We start from the raw sequence: 21,946 nt of genomic DNA, 5'->3' as shown, positions 1-21,946 counted from the left end.
TTGCTTGTGCTTTGCTGCTATGCAGTGACAGACGCCTATGAACTCTGGGGAGGGGGAATGAGATGGGGAAAGAAAAGCAAGTGTTGTATCTCCTCCGAGACGGCTTCAAGATCACTCAGCTGGAAGAAGGAAGGGGCCTCATACCAAACTCTGCTTGATGGTTAGGAAAACATTCTTGCCTGAACCAAATTGGTTAGGGGGGATGGGGGAATGAGAGACAGTTAAAGGAGGGAAAAGTAGAATGTAGGAATTTTGGTGGGTGATTTTCAATTCTGGCTTTGCAATACTGTAATACTCTTGATCTCTAATAAACTACACCTTTCTCAACAAATGGAACCAAGGCTCAGTTCTATTTAGAGATTTAAGTTATGGCAGGTCTGACACCCATGATGTGACGCTTTATGACTTTATTACTTAGTGACAGAAATTCTGGTCCTAAATATGGTTGTAAGTCAAGGATTACCTGTATTTAAATATATATAGTATGTTGTTTTAAAATAAATCTATAAAAATAGAAGCATGATTAGAAGGAGGAAATACAGTTTACAGTTTATCCATTTTGGAAAAGGTGTAGACTTCTAGCAGATGAATTCATGTAATTTTCAGTGAGAAGCAAAGATATTTTGTCTAAACATTGAGATAATCAGAAGGGGATAAAAGAAAAGTTGTGCAAAATAATTTATGAATGGTTCTATCAAGATCTGATTATTATATTTAGGAATGAGAATAATTTCTCTTGGTTTGTTTTGGCTAAAGGCACTATGATAGACCGCCAGCATTTAATTTGGATCTTTTGCTTCATATGTCTTGTTATTGCAGCTTCAAAGGAACGGATTGTTAATAGAAAAAAAGCTCAATGGCACTTCAACTATTATTACTGCATAAGCAATGGAGCACAGTCTATCAGATTCATGGAATATAATCCTTAGAAAAAAATATATGCATATAGGAAGTAGCATATAAGGCAATTTGTTAGAAGACAATGGGTGAAACCTAGTGATGATATAATTAAGATGGAGTAGATAATCTTCAGCTTTCTTTTATGTAAACTCTGTATGTGTGCGTGTGCACTTGTGTACATTTTAGGTAATCATTTCAGATAGAAGCTAGTTGCTGAAGTAGAATTTAATTGGTCATGTGTAGAATGTTTAGTTAAAAAGGCTGCATTCAGAAAAAAATTGCCAATCTGACTCAACTAACGTTATCTCCACAGCCTTTGCACATGGATTATGTAGTGGCAGCTGCAAACTTATTTGCCCAAACATATGGCATCACTGGCACTAGAGACAGAGAAGCTATTGTGGAGCTGCTGTGCCAGGTGCAAGTTCCTGAATTCACTCCCAAATCTGGTGTCCGCATCCATATCTCTGATCAGGAGCTACAGAATGCCAATGCTTCAGTTGGTAAGAACTGGGAATGAGATGACTCTGCCAAAGGCACAATTTTAACTAAATAAAAGTAAAGAATGCCAGGCTTTGAGTGAGAATAAGTCTTCTTTCTGAATAATTTTGATTCTATTGAATGGAAGGCCCAGTTTCTTCTTTAAGTGTTGCTATCTCTCACAATTTCACAATCCATATTTTGATTTACTGTTTCATTTCTGGAACAGTTTTTGTGCTGCTTGCATAATTACTATCAGATTTTAATAGGGTTTTTCTTGAAATGCTGTTCATGGATTTATGGCAGAGTCTGACTACTAAACAAGTTTAGGGGCTTTGAGATTGCAATACATTACATCAGCTTAGAGCAGAAAAGGTTTTAGGTTGCTGAGAAAGAGATGACATGCATTGTAGCAGCCTTTTCTGAAATTTTTACATTTATTTTTCTTAGATGATAGCCGATTAGAAGAGCTAAAATCTTCACTTCCGAGTCCTCAGCAACTTCATGACTTCAGGATGTTTCCAATTGATTTTGAAAAAGTAAGGCATTTTTAAATGAATACATCATTATTTAACTATAACCTGACATGCAAATGATACCAGAAATGACCTCTGCTGTTCAGTTTTGAAGCCATAGGTAGGCTTCCGGTTTGGCAAGGAAGCTGCTTCAGACTTTTTCTGGCATTCACTGCAGGTCCCAAAGCCAAAAGAATGCTGAAGACCGTGACATTGCTGGTTGTAATTATCACCTTATTTGTACCAAATTTCAGGATGATGACACAAATTTCCATATGGATTTTATTGTTGCTGCTTCTAACTTGCGAGCTGAAAATTATGATATTCCTCCTGCTGACCGGCATAAGGTAAGCTTACTGTGATGGATAAAGGTTATGTACAGTAGAATGTATTAAGGGTGTGAGGGAGACAGTGCAGACGTTTCCTATACTTCATCCACAGCTATGGAAGCTCACTGGGTGATTTTGAGCCAATCGCTCTTTTTTAGCTTCACCTACCTCACCTGGCTAAAAAACTGGGGAGAGGAAAAGCTGTGGACGTTTATTGAACTCCTAAATGTGGTCTAAAACAAAAATTAAAAAATCAAAAAGCTCTTTTGTCTTCTCTTTTCAGAGCAAGCTGATTGCAGGGAAAATTATACCTGCAATTGCCACAACGACTGCAGCTGTAGTAGGTTTGGTTTGTTTAGAACTATACAAAGTAATACAGGGCCACAAGCGACTTGAATCTTTCAAGAATGGTTTCCTTAACCTGGCATTGCCTTTCTTTGGCTTCTCTGAGCCTATCTGTTGCCCAAAGAACAAGGTGAGTGGGGTGGCTTTTTTCACATACATATGTTCATCTTCTTTTGTTTGCACAAATGGCCCCTGGTACATAATGGAAAAAATAATCTTTTGAACTTGCATTTGATAGCCCCTTCTTTGAATACCATGCAAAGAATATTACTAAAGCTTGTAAAAAAAAAATCCTTTATTTTTTGTTAAGTTTTGCCAAGTGGGACAACTTAAGATAGAGAATGGAAAAGAGAGCCAAAGGCATGCTGAAGTCTCTTGGAAGTTTATGTAAATCAGCCTTTCCAAGAGTTTCATAAAACTGCCTCTCCCATTTCTTTTGTTTCTGTACTTGTTGCTTTGTTTTCATTATCTCCATCTGTTAGGGGAGAATACTTCTGTCTGTTTTCTCTTTTTGTTATTTGGATAGAGATACAGAGATAAAAAGAGTGGCTCTAACAACTTTTCCATGTCCTTACATGTTAGAAATTATGAATAACTGATGCCTTCTTACATGGAGTAAATGACCATGAATTATGCTTTTGTGTTTGTTGCATTTTTTATTGAGTATTAACTGTAGCACATGTTACTACAACTAATATGTTATTAACATGTTGCATTACATTTTTTTCTTCAGTACTATAATACTGAATGGACTTTATGGGACCGCTTTGAGGTGCAGGGTATCCAGCCTGATGGACAGGAGATGACACTGCGTGAGTTCCTGGCTTATTTCAAGGTAAGCATTGAGAGTGTCCCAGTCGCCATTTGCCACAAAATGTTAATGGCTTCAGAAGAGGCTTGCGAATGGATATGAAAACCATTTCAGTAAAGAACTTTTTTTTTTCCTTCCCACATGTAGAAAGAGTACAAGCTGGAGATAACAATGCTGTCCCAAGGAGTTTCTATGCTTTACTCGTTTTTTATGCAGCCAGCCAAGCTGAAGGAGCGCCATGATCAGCCGTATGTATTGTTTTAAGAGAATGAGCAAGGGTACTGACTACGTCAATTGAATCTGCATCTGCCTGACAGCTGCCTTTTCCCTCTCCTCCCAGGATGACGGAAATTGTCACCAGAGTTTCCAAGAAGAAGATTGGGCGTCATGTGAAAGCTCTGGTCTTTGAATTGTGCTGCAATGACGACAGTGGCGAAGACACAGAGGTGCCGTATGTGCGCTACACCATCCGCTAGCAACCCCCTTGCTAGCATTGCCCACTTGCCTGCCACGGACTGTTAGTGTGGAGGAGGATCTGCCTCCCTCCCTCACCTGTCACGGTTAAAGTGACTCAAAACATGAAATAACTTTTGTAATCTTTTAGGAATTTTTTTTCCCTTTTTCGTGTCCATCAGGGCCTGGGAAATTCTCCACTCCTGCGGCTGCTCCCTCTTATCCTTAGCCCGTGCAGTTATGTCATGTTATTGAGGCGCCTTAACACCCACTTCCCATTTTGTCCTTTCCTGTTAATGTTAGTCGTGTTGTGTTTTGACTCCTTGACCACCACCTCTCCTTCATCCCTATTACTCACTAGTAAGGGAAGCTGTTCTCCTCTCTCATCCTGAGGAAGTGGCTACTAAGAGGAAATGCCCCTTTGTTGTATTCTGAGAACTTGCCCAGGGCTGGCTTTGCGGGGGAGAGGGAGAAGATACGAGTGGGTAGAAAGTGTAGGTCAGAACTGATAAGAGAAGTAAATGAGTCAATAAACATTTGCAAAAGCCAGTGGTCCTTTATTGTTCAAGTGGAATGGGGAGACTTGCTATGTACATGACATAAAACTTCATCCCAGTTCAAATGCTTGGCATTCCTAGTATGCTAGCAAATTCTTAATTTATCTTGATTTATATCATAATTTCTCATTTTTTGAAAGCAGTTTGTTTCCCTGATAATCAGGTGTTTAAAGCTATTGTCGGAAAGGTTTTCCTCTACTGCTGTCAATTTTTTGTTATTTTGCTACTTGTTTTGTTTGTGACATCTGAAATAATACAGTAACAACCATACTGTCTATCCTTAACTCCTTATGAAATTAAGTGCATGTATACAGACTAGGCTGGAAGCAGCTTCACTCCATGCACTGGTTCTATACACTGGCTAAGATCCTAATCTAGTCAATCATCATTTATCAGTTCTTTGTTATATGACTGTATGAAGAAGCTGTTTCATTATTTGTTTTTTTTTTTTTTTTTTTTTTTTTTTTTAGATTGGCATCCGTTGAAGTTTAGGGCTCTAGAGGGATGAATGATTATAAAGCTCCTTGTTTACAAAGAAATATTATTTTGACTACTTCAGTGATAATAATAGTTTCCAAACTTCTGTGAACTTTACAGCAAACCTTTAGTCTAGATTTTGTATCCATGCATTTTGAATGGGTCGTAAATAAGGAATCCATTTTCAAAAATTGGGTAGCATTTTTATTTTTACTTTTCTACAATCTATAAACAGAAATGCATACTTATGTAGTTTGAGTGGCTGCTGTAGTAAAGATGCTCCTCAATATGAGCCTGAAAGCAATTTTTTCAGAGTATATTTAAGCTTAATATGCATCAAGCAGGCAATTCTTGTTTAGAGTTGCAGCTCTAGTTAATATATTGGAATGTGAAAGCTGTAGTACAGCTTCGCTACTAGTCAGGTAAAATTAATGTAACATTGTCTTTAGAAGTTGTAGAAGTCTCATGGATGATAATTGATATTCGTATTTATATTTCACAACTTTATAATTAAATTAGAAGTTCTGCTCTGCTTCAGTGGCACAACTGATGAGATTGCAACATGCTAAGACAGCTTGGTTAACTATAATTTATTGGACCACAGATGGCTGTCTTCATATGACATGTTTGCAAAATTATAGTTTACAAGCTGGATTCACATCATGCATGCCAAAACCAAACAGTTCACAGGATGGTTTATCCACTAAGTTCAAATGGATTTTCACAGAATCTTGTGAAGGGTTGGTTATATGGAAAGTTTTTTTAACAGTGATGAACACATTTTCCAACTACTACTTAATTTTCTTTCTCATTCCCAGAAGAAGAAAAAAACTTACAGAATTGGCCACTGTGATCAAATGACACTGATTTCAAAGATGTGAAAGGAATTGCACTTCAGTTCTATAAATGTCCTGTGTTACTGCAAAGAATATTATCATCCTGATAGATTTTGTAAAACCTGATATTGCTTTCCTAAAATGCACTTGTAGTGATTGAATTGCGGCTTAATTTTTAAAGTAAGGTTCAAGATATCAGTTTTTTCCCAATCTTTGTGCAGGAGACAAACATTTTTTTAAAAATGCTATGAGGAAAAAAAGTTCAAATGCATGTGTTGCATAAAAATGTGCAATGAGTTTACTATAAATTTTGTAAACCAATGTAGGGGAAAACAGCCTAGCTTTTTTCTGGTATTGGATTGCAAATCTAGCGTGTTAACTAGGATCGATGGACATTAAGAGTATACCAATATCCAAATATGGATTAAAATGTTACATTTAAATTGCTTCTTTACACAAGATCTAATTCTGTTTAATTGTAGGCTCCTTCTGGCTATCATGTTCATTTCTTTTGCCCATATATTTCTATGTAATATTGGACTATTGGCTGCCAGAAATTTATAGCTTTAACTTTTAGCATCTCTGCAAGTCTTAGACCTATGTGAAGTTTAATTCTTCCATCTTTAGTTTTGAGTTGTAGACATAATTGGGCCTGAATAACTTCCCTGCAGTTCTCACTTGGTAGTTTGCAAACCACAACTATAAATGTGTTGGAATTGCAATCTCAATTGCAATAACCTAAGAATTGCCGTTTAGTTTGGACTTGTATATTTCGGTAAGGTTGCCAACACTGGCTTGTCGTCACAGCCTGTGAAGCATAAATAGAGTATGCCTGCCTACAGTCTAAAACAAAAAATGCTCAGATATGTCTGCTTCACCTCATCCTTCCACCACCACAAATCAAATCACAACACTCTGGTTCTTCTAATTCAGTGGTTCCCAAACCACTGAATTAGAAACCAGAATTTTTTCCCTGGAGAATTCTGGGAGTTGAAGTCCACAAGTCTTAAAGTGGCCAAGTTTGGGAACCACTGTTCTAATTCAACTTCGATCAATGGTCTGGCTACTTATGAAATCAGTTTGGATGTTGGACGAAAATGAACCTTCCCCCTTTTCCAGTGCGCCATCATTTTAAGATAGCCCTTGAATCCGGGGTGATAGAGGAGCATCCCAGTTCCCCAAAAGACTTCACACAATTCTAACTGCCACAGACGTAATGCAGAATCTGTTCGCAGCTTTTCGCGGAGGAAGAGAGGAAACGTGACCATTGGCCTCTGGGGGCGCTAGTGAGAAACTTCCAAAATGGCTGCCAGAAAAAATCACTGTCTTGGAGAGCCATAACTAGGCGGGAAGTAAACTCCATGCGTTGCCTGGGGCGAGCCTGTTCGCAAGGGTTAAAGGGGCGGAGCTTGCCGGGAAAATCCTATTGGTCTGTTGATGCTATTATAACGGTGGGCGTGGCGTCCAACTTAAACCCGCCCTTGCCGGGAAATGATTACAGTACTTTCTTCACGCGTCTTCATTGGCCACGAACACACGGCCAATGACAACCAAGTCTAGGAAAGGAATGGCCCGCCTTCCGTGTGCAGTTGGACACATTTTGGACACGATTGGTCTATCTCCATTGCCTATCAGATCGTTCTGGAGTTTGGCTACCGATTGGTCGTCGGCTTCCATCATTCCGGAATCGGACAGCGCCCGATGACACGATCAAACAGAAGTTGGAGAGCATGGTGCTTTCCCATTGCTCGCCCTCTATTGTCAATCTGAAAGTGGGGCGGATTCGGACCTCTTTTATATGACGGCAGACCTCCAAGAAGTTTGCATAGAGTTATGCAATAGGGTGGAGGTTCTTGTCAATCACGAAGTGGGTGGGGTTTGTAAGGGGCAGCTGTGGAGAGTCCGGGCGGCGGCGGCGGTGAGGGGAGCCGGGCGGAGCCGGCAGTCGGGTGAAACCAAACCGGTAAGAAAGCAATTTGTGGGAGATTGGGTTTTTTTTAAAAAAAGACTGGGATACTTTGTTTTACGAGGGTGAGAACATTTAAGAAGTTTGGGGAAGGGGGGGGGTTTCAAAGGGCTGAAGCTTTTTTAAAAAAAACAAAAAACTGTTGGGGTAAAGTTGGATGCAGGGTGGGAAGGAGTCGGAGAGGTGCCTGGGACGCATGCGCGAAGTGAGAAGACGGCGGTGGGGCGGCTCGTGCCTCCCTCCCAAGCGGTGCGGGCGCGGGGGGGGGGTAGGCGAAGTGAACGGGTTTTGATTGGGTGGGGAGGGTCTCAGTTACGAAGTCGGGGGGTGAAGGTATACGGGGTCCCTCGCGCTCGCACAGCTTAGTTTTGTAGTTTTGGGGCGGGGGTAGCTAATGAAAAGGGGGAAAAAAAGTCCAACCAACACACCCGCTGGTTTCCGGCTCTATTCGGAAATCTCCATTTTACACGGTAAAAGTGGTTAAAGGCGCTCTGGAAATTCCCTTCGAGGGGAGCTGGGAAGCCATCCGCCTGCTTTTCTTGTCCCCGACCCCCCTCCCACCCACCCCCCGTGGCCTCTGTGTTTCTTTCCTCGCCTGTTTTCCCAATGAAGTTGAAGTGACTTCGGATGACAGACTCAACCACTTGTTTGTACGTAATATTTGTGTAGTCTCTGGCGCTTTGCTTCTTGGCAATCACAGATTTGCATCGGTGCAGGAGTGTAGTGAAAACGATAAAAGAGCAGAACGTTTTAAATTGCTCCAAGTTCATTTATCCCGGTCACGAAGAGAGAAAGAGAAGTTTGTACAGCACAGTTTTACTGTTAATATAGAAAGCTTGGGAACTTTGGAAGCTTTGCAAAACGCATTTCCGCTTTCTTGTTAAAAATAAATTCTCCTAAAATGTATGCAGTGTTTTCGTTTCTTGTCCTAAGACCACTGAAATGTAAAATGTGTATGTTTTTATCCCTGTTTGGACAATAACAAATAAAATTATAGACAAAACTTTACCACTTCCACAGTAACAGTGTCTTTGTTTTGGCTAGTTGAAAATCAGAGAAGAACCGACATCACAAATTTTATGGTGAATTTTTAAAAAATGGAATTCATCTTAAATCTGTTGGCTAAGCTTTTTCATCTGTAAATATGAAGGATAGTTTGAGAACACACACATTATTACAGTAATTGTACAGTAATTACAATTGTACAGTAAATTTCAGCTGTGTACTGTACAAGGACTGACTGGTTTGGGAGTCAAATCTAATTAAGTTGAATTTTGTGAAATAAGTTCTGTAGAAATTTGGAAATGTGCTGCATATACTGCAGTACATTATTTCTCTATCAATTTTCTTTGAGCTACATTTAAGTTGAAAGTTTTCAGGAATTGAGATTTGGTTTTGTATGTTTGTGTCTTGAATATATATGTATAGTTGCAGATTATATATTATTATTATGCTGTTGGTAGATTGGTAGATTTTTGTATGTGATCTTGTCTTCCCACTTAAGCAATATCTGTAGTATTGGTGGTGAGAATTCAGTGTGCAAGGTTCTGTTTTCCCAAACTACTGCTTTTCCCATGGAAAAAAAATTGTGACACATCCACATAAGAGAAGTGCAAAATGTTCCAGCTTCTCTCTTTATTCCCCCTTATCTTCCTTTGTTTTCTTTAAGTCAGAGGTGGGCAAAAGTCAGTCAGAATCTGGTAATTTTCTGAAAGATTTGTGGCACAGTAAAATCAGCAAAGAATTTATTGAATTATTTAAACATTCCCGGAAAAAACTGCCTGTTCTAAATTGCATTAGGAGTAGTTTAATTTTGAAATAAAATATATTAACACTTTTAAAAACTTGAGGTTCAAACTTATTTTGATACTGAAAACTGATTCCTCAGCTCAGCATGTGCTTGGAGGAATCTACAGTTGTATTTTAATTTCTTGAGGAATTGTTTTTATTTACTCATTAGTTTGTTTCAAAAGTTCTGAGATCTAGCAATTTCAATTTATTACAGCCATTATTCAGCAAAAACAATGAACTAAATAGATCCTATCTAATTAAATGAGAGGAGGCATTGTGTGATACTTTTATCTTAGTATTTATGATCAAGTATTTATGGTCAATTACTTATCCACTATTCGGGCTAGAACCAGTGATAAATTGAAAGTCAAGAGTAATCTCAGGCTGCAGATTGTTAAATCCTCCTCATTCTGCTCTTAATGTTCTTTACTAAACTTTCAACTATGATATTCTTTATTTGTGTAATACAGGGACAGTAACTGGATTGCAGCACAACCCTATCTCCTAATATTCAAATATGGGAATATTTATATCCAGCAATTTATTGATTTCTTAGTTCTAGATTGAAATGTATTAAAAGAAATTAAAATAATTTTCTGCATCAGAAACCATGCTTTATCAAGTATGAATAGTATTAATTTTGATACATTGTGTATGAGAATAGAAACAAAATGCTGTCAAATCCCCAATACTGAGTTGCTACAGTTCTTTATTGTGAGCTATCTGGTGGATTGTTACTGTGAGTTGACTCTCTTGAATGGTATGTTGAATATTAAAGCTTTCTTAGATCACTGGGATGATGCTTATTTTTATTTTGGTTCCAAAGGTGCTTTTCAAAAGTCAACTGGACTTTCTTAATTTTTCCTTTCTCCTGAAAATGTTTCACTTCTCATCCAAAAACTTCTTCAGTTCTGGATGAGAAGCAAAACGTTTTCAAGGGAAAAAAACCAAGAAAATCTAGTTGCCTTTTTAAAAACAACTGACCTGGATGATTGAGAATCTCCATAGACATTAAGGTAAATGGGCACTAACTGTAGCTCTTTTAAAAAAAAATTATAAGTAATATAAGAAAGGAGATTTCATTACAGTGAAAGAGTAAAGAGACAGCTGATTAGAGTGTGTACATTCTGGGGAAGCCAACCTAAATCCCATATAGTAGAATTTGGGGGCTGGTTTTGGTGACTAAAAATAGGAAATATTCTTAGCGCTCTCACCCTGTGCTTAATTAAATCATAATAAAATTGTTTGCCAACTTGCTGAGTCACTTGAGGATGTTGACGCTAATCATATACTAGAGAACAACATATCTTAATTTTAGAGTTTGTTAATTGGGACTGTGTTTGATGATTGCAATCTAGCACCGAAGAGAGGTTAACATTGATTGCTCTTATGGAGGATTCTCTAGCAGTATGAACAGTTTTCAGGATTCATGTGGAATTTAATTTGATCAGTTAGTTCTGGCCTTAAAATCTTTTAACAAGCATTTAGTGTTCCTGTTGGTCAAGCAAATTGTATTCTCTTCATCTGTATTTGAAAGAAGATTGTTTAGAACACCAGATATTAGTGTAACATTCCTAGCTTTAAATATGTTTATCCTTGCATCCAAAGCATTTTCTCACTGTTCAGTTCCTCTCTTACTAACCTTGAGCTATGTTATAAAAACATTCTCATCTTTAAAAACAGAATGTAAGTTTCCAGCAACATTAGATTTGGCAGTGCAGATTTCAGAAGTGGGCAAATGAGAAATTTTCCTGCAGAAAAAACAAACAAAACCCTTCTGTTTTGGACCTAATGAGTCAGACTGTAGAAAATACCAATTAACTCATTCAGTTCTTTTTCATAAGCATTGTTAATATGACATTTGCTAATGTTGTGTATTACATTATTAATTTGTATTTTAATGCAAATTAACATTTAAATATGCTTTTAAAAATAAATAAAGTATAGTAAAAGCTATTTCAGTCTTATTGTAAATCAAGGTTTGGCCCTCTGGTTATTGCTGAGTTCCAGTTGATATCAGTCGCCCACCAGCATGGCCAAAGTTACCGTATTTTTCAGAGTATAAGACACACCTTTTTTTCCTCAAAAAAAGGCTGAAAATCTGGGTGCGTCTTACACATTGAATACAGCATTTTTGGCCTTCCGAAGTCTAACCCCCTTCACCAAAATGGCTATGCATAGCCTTATGGAGGCGTTCAGAGAGCTCCTGGGGGCTGGGGAGGGCAGAAATGAGGAAAAAATGGGCTGGTGCCCCCGCCCCCAGCCCCAGCAGCACTCTATAAGCTTCCATAAGGCTATGTATGCATATTTTTTTTTGACAAAAACCGGGTCTGCTTTCACAAAAAAATGTGCCGTTTTTTGCTCGTCTCCCACCCCTCCCCGAGCACTCTGCAAGCTCCCCCTAAGGCTATTCATGCCTTTTTTGGAAAAAAGGGGGGGCGTTTTGGGGAGGTTTGCAGAGTGCAAAAAATTTTTTTCCCCCTTTTGGAAAGCTCTTGAACTAATTGATGAGAATTACATTGATCAAGTGCTGTGCCAGCAGAAAGAAAGTTAGGTGCTGCAGATTGTCAGCGATTTCCTTCTCCAGCACATGGATAAATACACCTGGAAACATCTACCTACCTACCTACTCTCTCTTTCTCTCCCTCCCTCCCTACTGTATTTCTCTCTCTCTCTGTCTATCTATCTATCCCTCTATCTCATTCTCTCCCCCTAACTATCTGTTTTTCTCTCTCCCCCCCTCTACCTACCTACCTACTCTCTCTCCCTACCTATCTACTGTATTTCTCTCTCTATCCCTCTCGCTACCTACTTACCTACCTACCTACTCACTCTCTCTCTCCCTACCTAGCTTCTGTATTTCTCTCTCTTTCTCTCCCTCTCTATCCCTCTACCTACCTATTTTTTTAAAAAATTTGCCTCTTCAAAACCTTGGTGCATCTTATACTCCGGTGCGTCTTATACTCCAAAAATACGGTATACAGGTAGTCCTTGACTTACTACTGCAGTTGGGACAAAACTTTCAGTTGCTAAGCAAGGCTGGTGTTAAATAAGTCATGCCCAATTTTACAACTTTTTTTTGCCATGATTAAGTGAGTCACTTGTAAATCACATGGTGAATCTAGTTTCCCCCATAACGTTGCTGTCAGAAGGCAGCTGGGAAGGTCACAAATGGTGATCACATGAGCACAGGATGTTGTAAGTACATATTGGTTGCCAAGCACTAACATTTTGATCAATTGATCATACGACTGCTGTAATTGTATTAAGTGCAAGGACCAATCCTGTCACTTTTTTCATTGCTTTTTTAACTGCAAAGAGTTATTAAATGGATGATATCACCTGTATCTGATTGGATTTGTACAACATCTGATGTTGCATAGTTGGGCTTGTGACATATCACAGATACATAAAACCACATTTCCCGGCATCATTGAACTCCAGGTTTCCAAGGATAGATTGTTTTTTATATTAAGGAGTAATAGTTAAATTAAGTGAAAGCAGATGCACACAGTTAGAGCCTATGTAATTGCTAACCTGCTTCACCCATCTTACTAAACCATGGTTTGTTTAATAATGCTTTTAAATAAGTCACTATTGGCTGGGTTTGCATAATATATGCTATAATACTTCATACATAAATCATTTTATGGTTAAAGTCCTGCCAGTATCTAAGAACACAAACATCATCATGACATTGATTGCTAATTAGCTTGCAGGGCTAATTCTGATACCTTATTATTATATTTGTTGGCTTTGTATGGTGGCCCAATTATCAAGCCTTGGGATCCAGTTGTCAGAGCCTGGGTAAAACTAAATCTGCCTGTCTAGCCCAGTCATTTAAAGGAAGCCTGTTGACAGTATCTGCCCATAGAAGAAATGTATGGAGTGGTTTAGGCAGCAGGTCTTCTCTGCTGCCTAAACAAGCATCACCCTTTAGAACTTTCCTCCTGCAGGTATATTCAGCTCCTGCTCTTTTATAGCTTTCCAAAGTAACTTGAAGCTATTTCATTTCAATGTGTTTTTGGTTTCAATGAGTGATTGGAAGTGATACACATTAGAGAGAGATATTTGGAATTTTATTTCCATGTTGTAAGTTGAGTTAAATATTTACATGTTGCTTAGAATCCTTAAAGACAGGTATGGATTCTAAAAATATATCTAAAAAATTATAAAGATAGATAAGTTCAAAGCATGCATTTCAGATACCATGTGATTTCACAGACATCAAAAATAAAATGGGAAAAATGGGGTTTTGACCACTTTTAAAAATACAAGTATCCTTGCTTACTGATACTGTTTGGGACAGAAACTCCATTGCTAACCAATGTGGTCACAAAGCCTGATGTCACATGACTGCACCAACTTAACCAAGGCAGTTCCAGCAGTCCCATTGTAGGCGAATCCTGCACATTTGCAACATCCTATCTTCATATATTTTCCATTTTCAACCTCCTACCGGCTTCCCCCTTGATTTTGCTTGTTGACCGTGGAACATTACAATGTCATAATAGTGATGCAGTTAGCGAGCATCTGAATCATGACTATGGTGACACTGCAATGGCTGCAAGTACTAAGGACAGACTTAATTTCCCTCATTCAGTGCCATTGTAACTTTGAATGGTCACTGAACAAATGGTCATTAAATGAGGAGTGCCCATAAGAGGAGAAGCAGAACGTGGCAGCATAGGAAGTAAATATTGTGCCGATTATTTGGCATGTGTAACACCACTATTCTGTAAGCTGCATTAGTTGTCAGAATGCTTCCTGATGGAATTCAAGGTGCTGTTGTCACCTTTAAAGAACTCCCCAGTTCTTTCGAGCCAGACAGGATGGGCATGCTTTGGATCCCATCAGGTAAGGGAGTGTTGGTTAGTGGAGCCTACAAGATGTAACTATCTTTTCTGCCACAGTTCCCACCCTATAGGACATTTCCCTTCTTCAGTTCAGGGTGGCCCCGATTCTGCTGGCCTTTCACAAGCCTTTAAAGATCTGACTCTGGGCCTGGGTGTGTATAAGGATCTGTTTCTTGCTTATTGTATTGCTTATTGTATGATATATTCTCAGCTGCTTTGTATTTTATTTTTGGATTATTCACTGCTCACAGTCACTTGATGAATTGGGCAGCCATACAAATTGAATGGATTAATAAATAAATAATGGCTTATTGCAATATTTTATTAAATAATATTGCAGGTAGTCTTACAACCACAATTGAGCCTAAAATTTCTGTTGCTGAGTGAAACAGTTCTACAGTGAATTTTGCCCCATGTTACAATCTTTCTTCCCACACTTAGGTGAATCACTGCAGATGTCAAATTAGTAACCCGTTGTTAAGTAAACCTGGCTTCCCCATTGACTTTGCTTGTCAGGAGGTGGCAAAAGAGGATCCCAGGACCCTGGGACTCTGCCCAACTGTCATAAATATGAACCAGTTGCCAAGCATCTGAATTTTGATCATATGACCATGGGGATGCTGCAGTGGTTATAAGTGTGAAAAACGATCATAAGTCAGTTTTTTCAGTGCCATTGTAACTTTGAAGAGTCACTAAGCGAACTATTTATAAGTTGTATCTGAAATGAAATGTAACTCATAGATGCAGAATTTGTTAAATTACCTTTACGTACTTTTACTACTTTTAGGACAAGTGTTTATTTGAGCATATACTGCATAGAATATTATATACACAATGTAGCTTTCACTTGCAATGGTACTAACATAAGAAGTTCCAGCAGTCAACCATAATATCTAACTTCTTCCATCTCGGGCCCAAATCTCTGGAATGTCCTCCCTCCTTGACACCACTTTTTTTTAATAAAAAAAAACAGACTTTTAATAACAGTTAAAATGACATTTGAACTATAGTATTCATTATTATATATTTAGTATAAAGTCCCATAAGACTTTAGTTATCAATGCTTAACTTGTTTAAATGACACAATTTAATATTTCAACTGGGGGAGATTTTTTTGGAGGGGGAGACTTATATGTGATTCTGGCTCAATTGTGTTTCTTCACATGCCAGTTTTATGTATTTTTTAAAAAGAAGGTTTGTATCTTTCTGTTTGCTTTAAATAAGATGCCCAGGCATCTCATGGATGACTGCCTGCTTTCTGCATCAACATTTGTAGAAATTCTCCATCTACAACACTTCTTCTCACAGGAATGAATTGCACTGCTAGAGTTGCACAGTGTGCATCCCAATATTGAAACAGTATTTACTACTTGCTCACTTTTGAATTATTGTATATGAGTTTTTGCTGATAATGATTTATATTTTGATTATATTTTGATTATTATATATATATTAGTTTCAGGTTTATAATCTGTCAGCCAAGAGGACTTTTAACAATCTTGTTTTACTTCAACTCTACAATAGTTAAGATCAATACTTTACAGAGTAATTACTCACCCTGCCTCTCCCAAAATGCTTTCCTCCTTCTCCCTAGCTTCCTTAGTTGATAAATATTATTTCCAGACAGATTTTAGATGATTGATATACCAATGAAATTGAATATTGTAGTCTTAGGGCAGGGAAATGAAATATGTAATTGGGGCCAAACCCCAAATGCAGTAAATCTTAGATTTGGGGCATTTAGATATACACACTTTGGTTTGTGTGGCTTTATATTCATACTGATTAAAATAAGTATAAAATAGGAAGTCCCCTATATGTCAGTAAAGACTTACATGTCAGTAAATGATGACTAATCATTGTATAGATAGTCCTTGAGTTACAACAGTTTGGTGACCATTCAAACATACAATGGCATTGAAAAAAGTGACATGACTATTTTTCACACTTAAAACCATTATAGCATCCCCAGGATCATATAATCAAAAATCAATTGCTTGTCAACTGGTTCATATTTATGACGGTTACAGTGTCCCAGGTTCATGTGATCACCTTATGCAACTTTCTGACAACAAAAGTCAAATGGGAAAACCAGATAACCACAACAATTCACTTAACAACAGTGGCAAGTAAATTAATAAAATGGGGCAAAACTCACTTAACAAATGTCTCATTTAGCAACATAAATTTTGGGCTCAATAGTGATTGCAAGTTGACCTGTAGCTTTAATTTCATATTGCTACTTTTAACTTTTGCCCTGCCATTTTGGAAATTCTTGGATGAAGGATTCATGTTAGAATTCTGTCTGTCTTGGGACCAACAATGTTTATAGGTAGTCCTCTCTTAACCTTATCTGGTATATACTTTCGTCACATTTTTTTGTTTCAGTGTTGTTGATCTTTCATTGTTCAGACAGTTTTAATCTTATACCATATCTCTTGAAACTATAATGTCAACCACAGTTCTTGAAATGTATGGATTGATTTGGTAGTTCTCAGGTTGTAGTTGATGTTCTGGTTTCACAAGTATTCAGGTAGCCCTTGACATACAACCACAATTTAGACCAGAATTCCTATTGATAAGCAAAGTGGTTGTTAAGTGAGTTGTTCTTGATTTTATGATCTCTTTCTTCCCCCCCCCTCCCCCCCCCCCGGTGATTGATTTTACAATCTTTTTTGTTCTGGCTCTCACTGTTGGTTGGGAACCGCCCAGAGTTCGATATAAGGTGGGAGCTATATAAATGTTTTCAATAAATATGAGGGTCCAAAAAGTTTGAAATGAGGATTGTATCTGAGTCCCTGTAGCATGATAGGGTTTTTTTAAAGGTAAGGTCATCTGAAAATAAAATCAAGTGGGACAATATTTAACACTTCTTAGTTAAAAAAAGTACACCAAGAGCCATGCAATCAGTTGCTGAAAATGTTTCTTCTTTTAGTAGAGATGGCTGCCATACGGAAGAAACTTGTCATTGTGGGAGATGGAGCTTGTGGAAAGACCTGCCTCCTTATTGTCTTCAGCAAGGACCAATTTCCAGAAGTCTATGTCCCCACTGTGTTTGAGAACTATGTGGCTGACATTGAAGTGGATGGAAAACAGGTAATTTGCTGATTTTCAAGACTCATCTAATCCTATAGGAGTATGAAATGCAAAATGCAGCTGATGGAAAGGGGTGATCATAAGATACATTTGTATTGTGTATATATGCAGAAGCAAAAATAATTTAATTCTGGGATGTGTATTTTGGAATGTATGAAATGTCTGCTTTGGACCCTGGACCAGGCAGTATGCCCATCTGAGATTAAATATATTTTCTCTGTTCTGATTGGTCTATGCAATGTGATTACTTTCTCCCGTATGTTGTATCTGCTGAAGAACAGGAATTAAAATTAGTGTGAAAGAATTGAAATACAGTAAAAATAAAATGCAGATCTGCATTTTCCACCGATTGAATTCAGTTAATACTCTGTGCTTCGATTCTGGGCCGTTTCACTGAACCATTCTAAGGATGTAATGGCGTGAGCAACTAGTTTATTTCAGAATCTACTCTTTAAGACCATGTCTCTAAAGTTTGCCAACTTTGTACTTGTACAGGTAGAACTTGCCCTGTGGGATACAGCTGGACAAGAAGATTATGACCGCCTGAGACCCCTGTCTTATCCAGATACAGATGTTATCCTGATGTGCTTCTCCATTGACAGCCCTGACAGTTTAGGTGAGTCTTTAACCTCTCATTTTGTACAGAATAATATTTAAATTGGGAGATGGGGCAGAGAATCCCATTATCCTTCTGAGTGGTGTGTTGAGATCCACACTCAAAATTTGGAGTCATGGAAAATGGTAGGTCAGACCAAGAAACCCTTCTTTCCTTTTTATTTAATTAAAAATTGAGTACAGTTAATTTGATGCCCCTGTGTGTATATAATAGTTTGCTGGTTACACTAAATATTGTTTTACTTATCAAATATTTATATTTCAGAAAAAAATGTTGACAGCCCTCTGGAGACTGTATTTATATTTTTAATCAATTGATTGTCCTAGGGCCTTTTCCTGGTACAGGGAAGAAAGGAGTCCACAGATTTACTCTTTTTCCTTTATATGTGTAGAAATACAGTATATTTATGGTGTCTATTCTTGAACAAAATTGTCAATGTAGTAGGATATGATTATGCCATTTACCATATTTCTCCATAGCAATACTGTTACTGTGATTTCTTTCTTTTCTGAGGATTGCAGTAATGTTCCAGGAAGGGGAAAGATATTTACATTTCTTTGAAGCAGTAGTTAAATTGCAAATGCTTCTCAGAAATTAGCTGTGGGAAAATTTTGGAATAAAAATGCTTTTCCATGTGTCATTAGTGTAACCCAAATGTCTTTATATATTAATAGGACTAAGATACTTTGATCTTATTAAAGTTGCAATATTACTGCAAGGTTACAGATAGTTGTAAACAGTTCACAGATTTTCCATCACAATTGTAATATTGTCTTATTACCAAATTACTCAGTGAATTAGAAGGTGTTAGTTCATTTATGTTCTCTTACTATACAGAGAACATCCCTGAGAAGTGGACTCCAGAGGTCAAGCACTTCTGTCCCAATGTGCCTATCATCCTGGTAGGAAACAAGAAGGATTTGCGTAATGATGAACATACACGTCGGGAGTTAGCCAAGATGAAGCAGGTGAAGTCAATAGTTTAACATCTCTTTCTGGACTTAACTGCTGTCTTTAAAATGGGAATGCTTTGGAATCTGTTTAGAGAAAAAAGATCCTTCTTTAAAATGAAAGTTACTTGTGGAAGCCCATAATTCTTATTGCTGGATTTTTGCTGAGTGCTACTTACTTCTTATTTCCTTCCTCAGTATGAAGTACAGGAGACCTCACTGTCTTTTTTTCATTTAGGAACCAGTGAAGCCAGAGGAGGGCAGGGATATGGCCAACAGGATTAGTGCTTTTGGCTACCTGGAATGTTCTGCCAAAACAAAGGATGGAGTCCGGGAAGTGTTTGAGATGGCAACCCGAGCTGCCCTACAAGCCAAACGTGGGCGCAAGAAGACCTCATGCCAATTGCTTTAAAGCCTCCCCAGCCTGCCTTCCCTGCCTGCCAGCCAAGTCATTGAGCTGTTAGCTTCCAGGCTCTCCTCCCTTCTGAATACTGTGCTGAAGGCAGGACTGGCATGTCTCTTCCGAGGGGAATCCTGCTAGAGCTGGGCAGGGGTTCTTCTGGAGCATGGCAACTAACTATGGAGATGGGCTTCTCAATCTGTCCCAGGCTGTTTCCATCACTCTGCGGGGGTGGCATTTTCCCCTTCCATTACAAAAGTCTGACCCTTCCACAGAAGGTCAGAAGGCGTTGGCCTTTGATGGGTCAGTGGGAGAGCTCCTTGTCCTTCTATGCCTGCTTGCTCATAGCAGTCTTGCCTCTTTTGTTAGTAGCCCACGGCACTACATTGTTCTTGGCAATTCTTTTAGAGAAGACTTCTTGCAAAGTGTGAAAGCTTCTTGCTTTAGCAATCTGAATATCCAGTCCCAGAGAGTTTCCCATAGCGCAAAAGGGACTGTTGATTTGTGAAACCAGTCAGTCACTTTGGGAGGTAGGGAATGCCTCCAGCACAGCAGTCAACAGTTCACTTAGCACCTCCTACTTTGGCAGATACATTGATTCCTTGGTTGCCTTTTCTGCTGTCCAGAGTGTAGCAGACTTACTTTGGACCATGTCCCTTTCCTCAAAGGAAAAGACCAATCAAAAAGCCATCTAATTTAAGATTTTATTTTGAGGGGTGCCTTATTAGAACGGCACAGGCTCCTTTACCTTTTATTTCTACCCTGTACTCTGAATAACTTTTTAAAAATAAAATATTTAATTTCCTGACAGGAGAGCAGGGAGCTTTTTCTTTCAGTCTGCTCAGGAGATTGGGTCTTACAGCTTGGCCCCTTCTTAACAGCGTATCTACATTTGTAATCAGAGGTGCTACGGGCCAGCTTTTTGGACCGCCTGTGGCTGAAATAGTCACTGCCACAGCTCCCAAGTGCAAAGGACCTTACTCTGTTGCTTCTGTCTCTTTGATCTCCTTCACTCCTGCTGCTGCCTCCTCCTCTTCCCTCCCCCAACCCCACTCACTGCATTGCCACCGGGATGTATGATTTTTGTGTTTAATTTGTATTCACATGTTTAAAAAGTGGTTGTTACTTTTCAAAATGTACTTGAAAGAGAAATCTGTAATAAATTTGTAGCAATGTTTAGTATAAGTGAGATTCCGCTTCTTGCCTCTTTACACATTTGCTGTTCAAAGGGAACCCTTCACTCTGTAGCCAAGAAAGATGAAAGTTGCTAGGACAGGGTCACAGAATAGTTCTCACTAGAGGGTACATTTCAAGAAAATCAAGTGAATGGCATGGAGTAATTTATGTGCACTCTGAAGACAAAGAGCATGTCTTAGCCCCGCTATTAGGAATAGGGTAAATACTTAAAAAATGACGTATTGGAACATAGGAAAATCCAGTGAGAAGCATAATTTCTCTTGGATTCTGGCTACAAACAATCCTGATAACCACACATTTTCCTGAGTCCATATAGCAGTGATGGCGAACCTATGGCACGCATACCACAGGTGGCCCACGGAGCTATTTGTCAGGGCATGTGAGGTGCTGCCCTGTCAGCTGGCCAGCGCACATGCACCCGCTGGCCAGCTGGATTCACCCTTTTTTAAAGTCATTTTTCGCCCTCCCTAGGCTCCAGAGGCTTTATAGGAGCCTGGGGAGGGCGAAAAGAGCCCCCCTCCCCCCCGAGGCCCTCCGGGGCTTCATGAGCTTCCCTGAAGCCTCCGGAGCGCAAAAAACCGGCCCTACGGGCAAACCGGGAGTTCAGGAACGGACTTCCTGTTTGCTCTGAGGGTTGTTTTGACTGCTCCGGAGGTTTCAGAGAAGCCTCCGGGGGGGGGGGGGGGGGAAAAAGCATGCAAAAATGGGGGGTCGCACCTGTAGTGCACACATGTGCACTGGGGAGGTCACGCATTGCATTATGGGTGCAGCATGCCCACACATGACCCCCCCTGCTCTCCCCCCACTTATGGCACGTGAGCCAAAAAAGGTTCCCCATCGCTGCCATATAGTTTCAGTAATATCCTTTAAAGCACCTGTCCTCTAAGTGGATAGAAGTGAAGAGTGGCAGTCTAAACAAAAACATTTTTTCATGATCAGATTTTAAATGGTTCGATTCTCAATACTATCTGTGATTTGGAACATCTTATTTGCTAGAAACCACTGTTTGTTACAAAGAAAATCATGATCGAAATAGGTTCATAGCGTTGTGTGTCAAGCAACTGGGATGTTTTGGTTTTGAGCCATTTGTTCTCAATCTACATATACCTTCCTCAACTACTCCCCTTGTTCAAGGGATCATAGATATATGTGCTATTTGACTTGCTTGTACATGAGTGCTGCACCTCTTATCAGTCCAACAGAGCAATATTATGATGCTGATGTTGGTAGTTCCCTAGTATCTTACTTCCATTGTTGCTAATTGACATTGAAGCCATCTACCCTCTGGATATCAAGTAAATATCAAGTAACTTAGAAAAAATTCTATTTTCATTGGTTGCACATTGGCAAGAGGCTTTGCAGTTCTGAGAA

The 21,946-nt window shown here is 38.9% G+C and overlaps 2 protein-coding genes across 7 annotated transcripts in view; both read left to right on the top strand.

The window, feature by feature from the left end:
• The window catches only part of UBA1 (ubiquitin like modifier activating enzyme 1), a 42,629-nt gene extending 38,247 nt beyond the window's left edge, over positions 1 to 4,382 (top strand). For both annotated transcript variants that reach the window (XM_032210023.1, XM_032210024.1), the window contains exons 20-26: positions 1,214 to 1,403; positions 1,831 to 1,919; positions 2,150 to 2,242; positions 2,508 to 2,699; positions 3,303 to 3,404; positions 3,528 to 3,628; positions 3,721 to 4,382. In XM_032210023.1, coding sequence (XP_032065914.1) covers positions 1,214 to 1,403; positions 1,831 to 1,919; positions 2,150 to 2,242; positions 2,508 to 2,699; positions 3,303 to 3,404; positions 3,528 to 3,628; positions 3,721 to 3,856 — 903 coding nt within the window. In that variant the 3' untranslated portion in view covers positions 3,857 to 4,382. The remainder of the gene's footprint in view (positions 1 to 1,213; positions 1,404 to 1,830; positions 1,920 to 2,149; positions 2,243 to 2,507; positions 2,700 to 3,302; positions 3,405 to 3,527; positions 3,629 to 3,720) is intronic.
• A 3,051-nt stretch (positions 4,383 to 7,433) lies between these two features.
• LOC116503900 (transforming protein RhoA-like) lies at positions 7,434 to 20,567 on the top strand. 5 transcript variants are annotated; one of them, XM_032210620.1, is made up of 5 exons: positions 7,434 to 7,666; positions 17,255 to 17,412; positions 17,908 to 18,028; positions 18,866 to 18,996; positions 19,217 to 20,567. In XM_032210620.1, exons 2-5 carry the CDS (start codon positions 17,257 to 17,259, stop codon positions 19,388 to 19,390), a joined length of 582 nt encoding a protein of 193 aa, XP_032066511.1. In that variant the 5' UTR covers positions 7,434 to 7,666; positions 17,255 to 17,256; the 3' UTR covers positions 19,391 to 20,567. The 5 variants fall into 5 exon arrangements, with proteins under 5 accessions (XP_032066511.1, XP_032066510.1, XP_032066508.1 ...); XM_032210619.1 differs by having other exon boundaries at positions 7,437 to 7,666; positions 17,252 to 17,412; XM_032210617.1 differs by lacking the exon at positions 7,434 to 7,666 and adding an exon at positions 8,023 to 8,139.
• The last annotated feature ends 1,379 nt before the right edge of the window (positions 20,568 to 21,946 follow it).

This window comes from Thamnophis elegans, chromosome 2, assembly GCF_009769535.1.
Source record: "Thamnophis elegans isolate rThaEle1 chromosome 2, rThaEle1.pri, whole genome shotgun sequence".
In the NCBI taxonomy this organism is placed as follows: Eukaryota; Metazoa; Chordata; class Lepidosauria; order Squamata; family Colubridae; genus Thamnophis; species Thamnophis elegans.
The sequence above is the reverse complement of the archived record's forward strand: the minus strand, read 5'-3'. Positions and strand labels throughout refer to the sequence as shown.

Coding starts and splice junctions, on each gene's coding strand:
- LOC116503900 (XM_032210617.1), top strand. CDS start 8,064: ATGAAAAGGGGGAAAAAAAGTCCAACCAACACACCCGCTGGTTTCCGG. Junction 8,140..17,254: donor GGAAATCTCCATTTTACACG/GTAAAAGTGGTT, acceptor TTCTTTTAGTAG/AGATGGCTGCCATACGGAAG. Junction 17,413..17,907: donor TTGAAGTGGATGGAAAACAG/GTAATTTGCTGA, acceptor GTACTTGTACAG/GTAGAACTTGCCCTGTGGGA.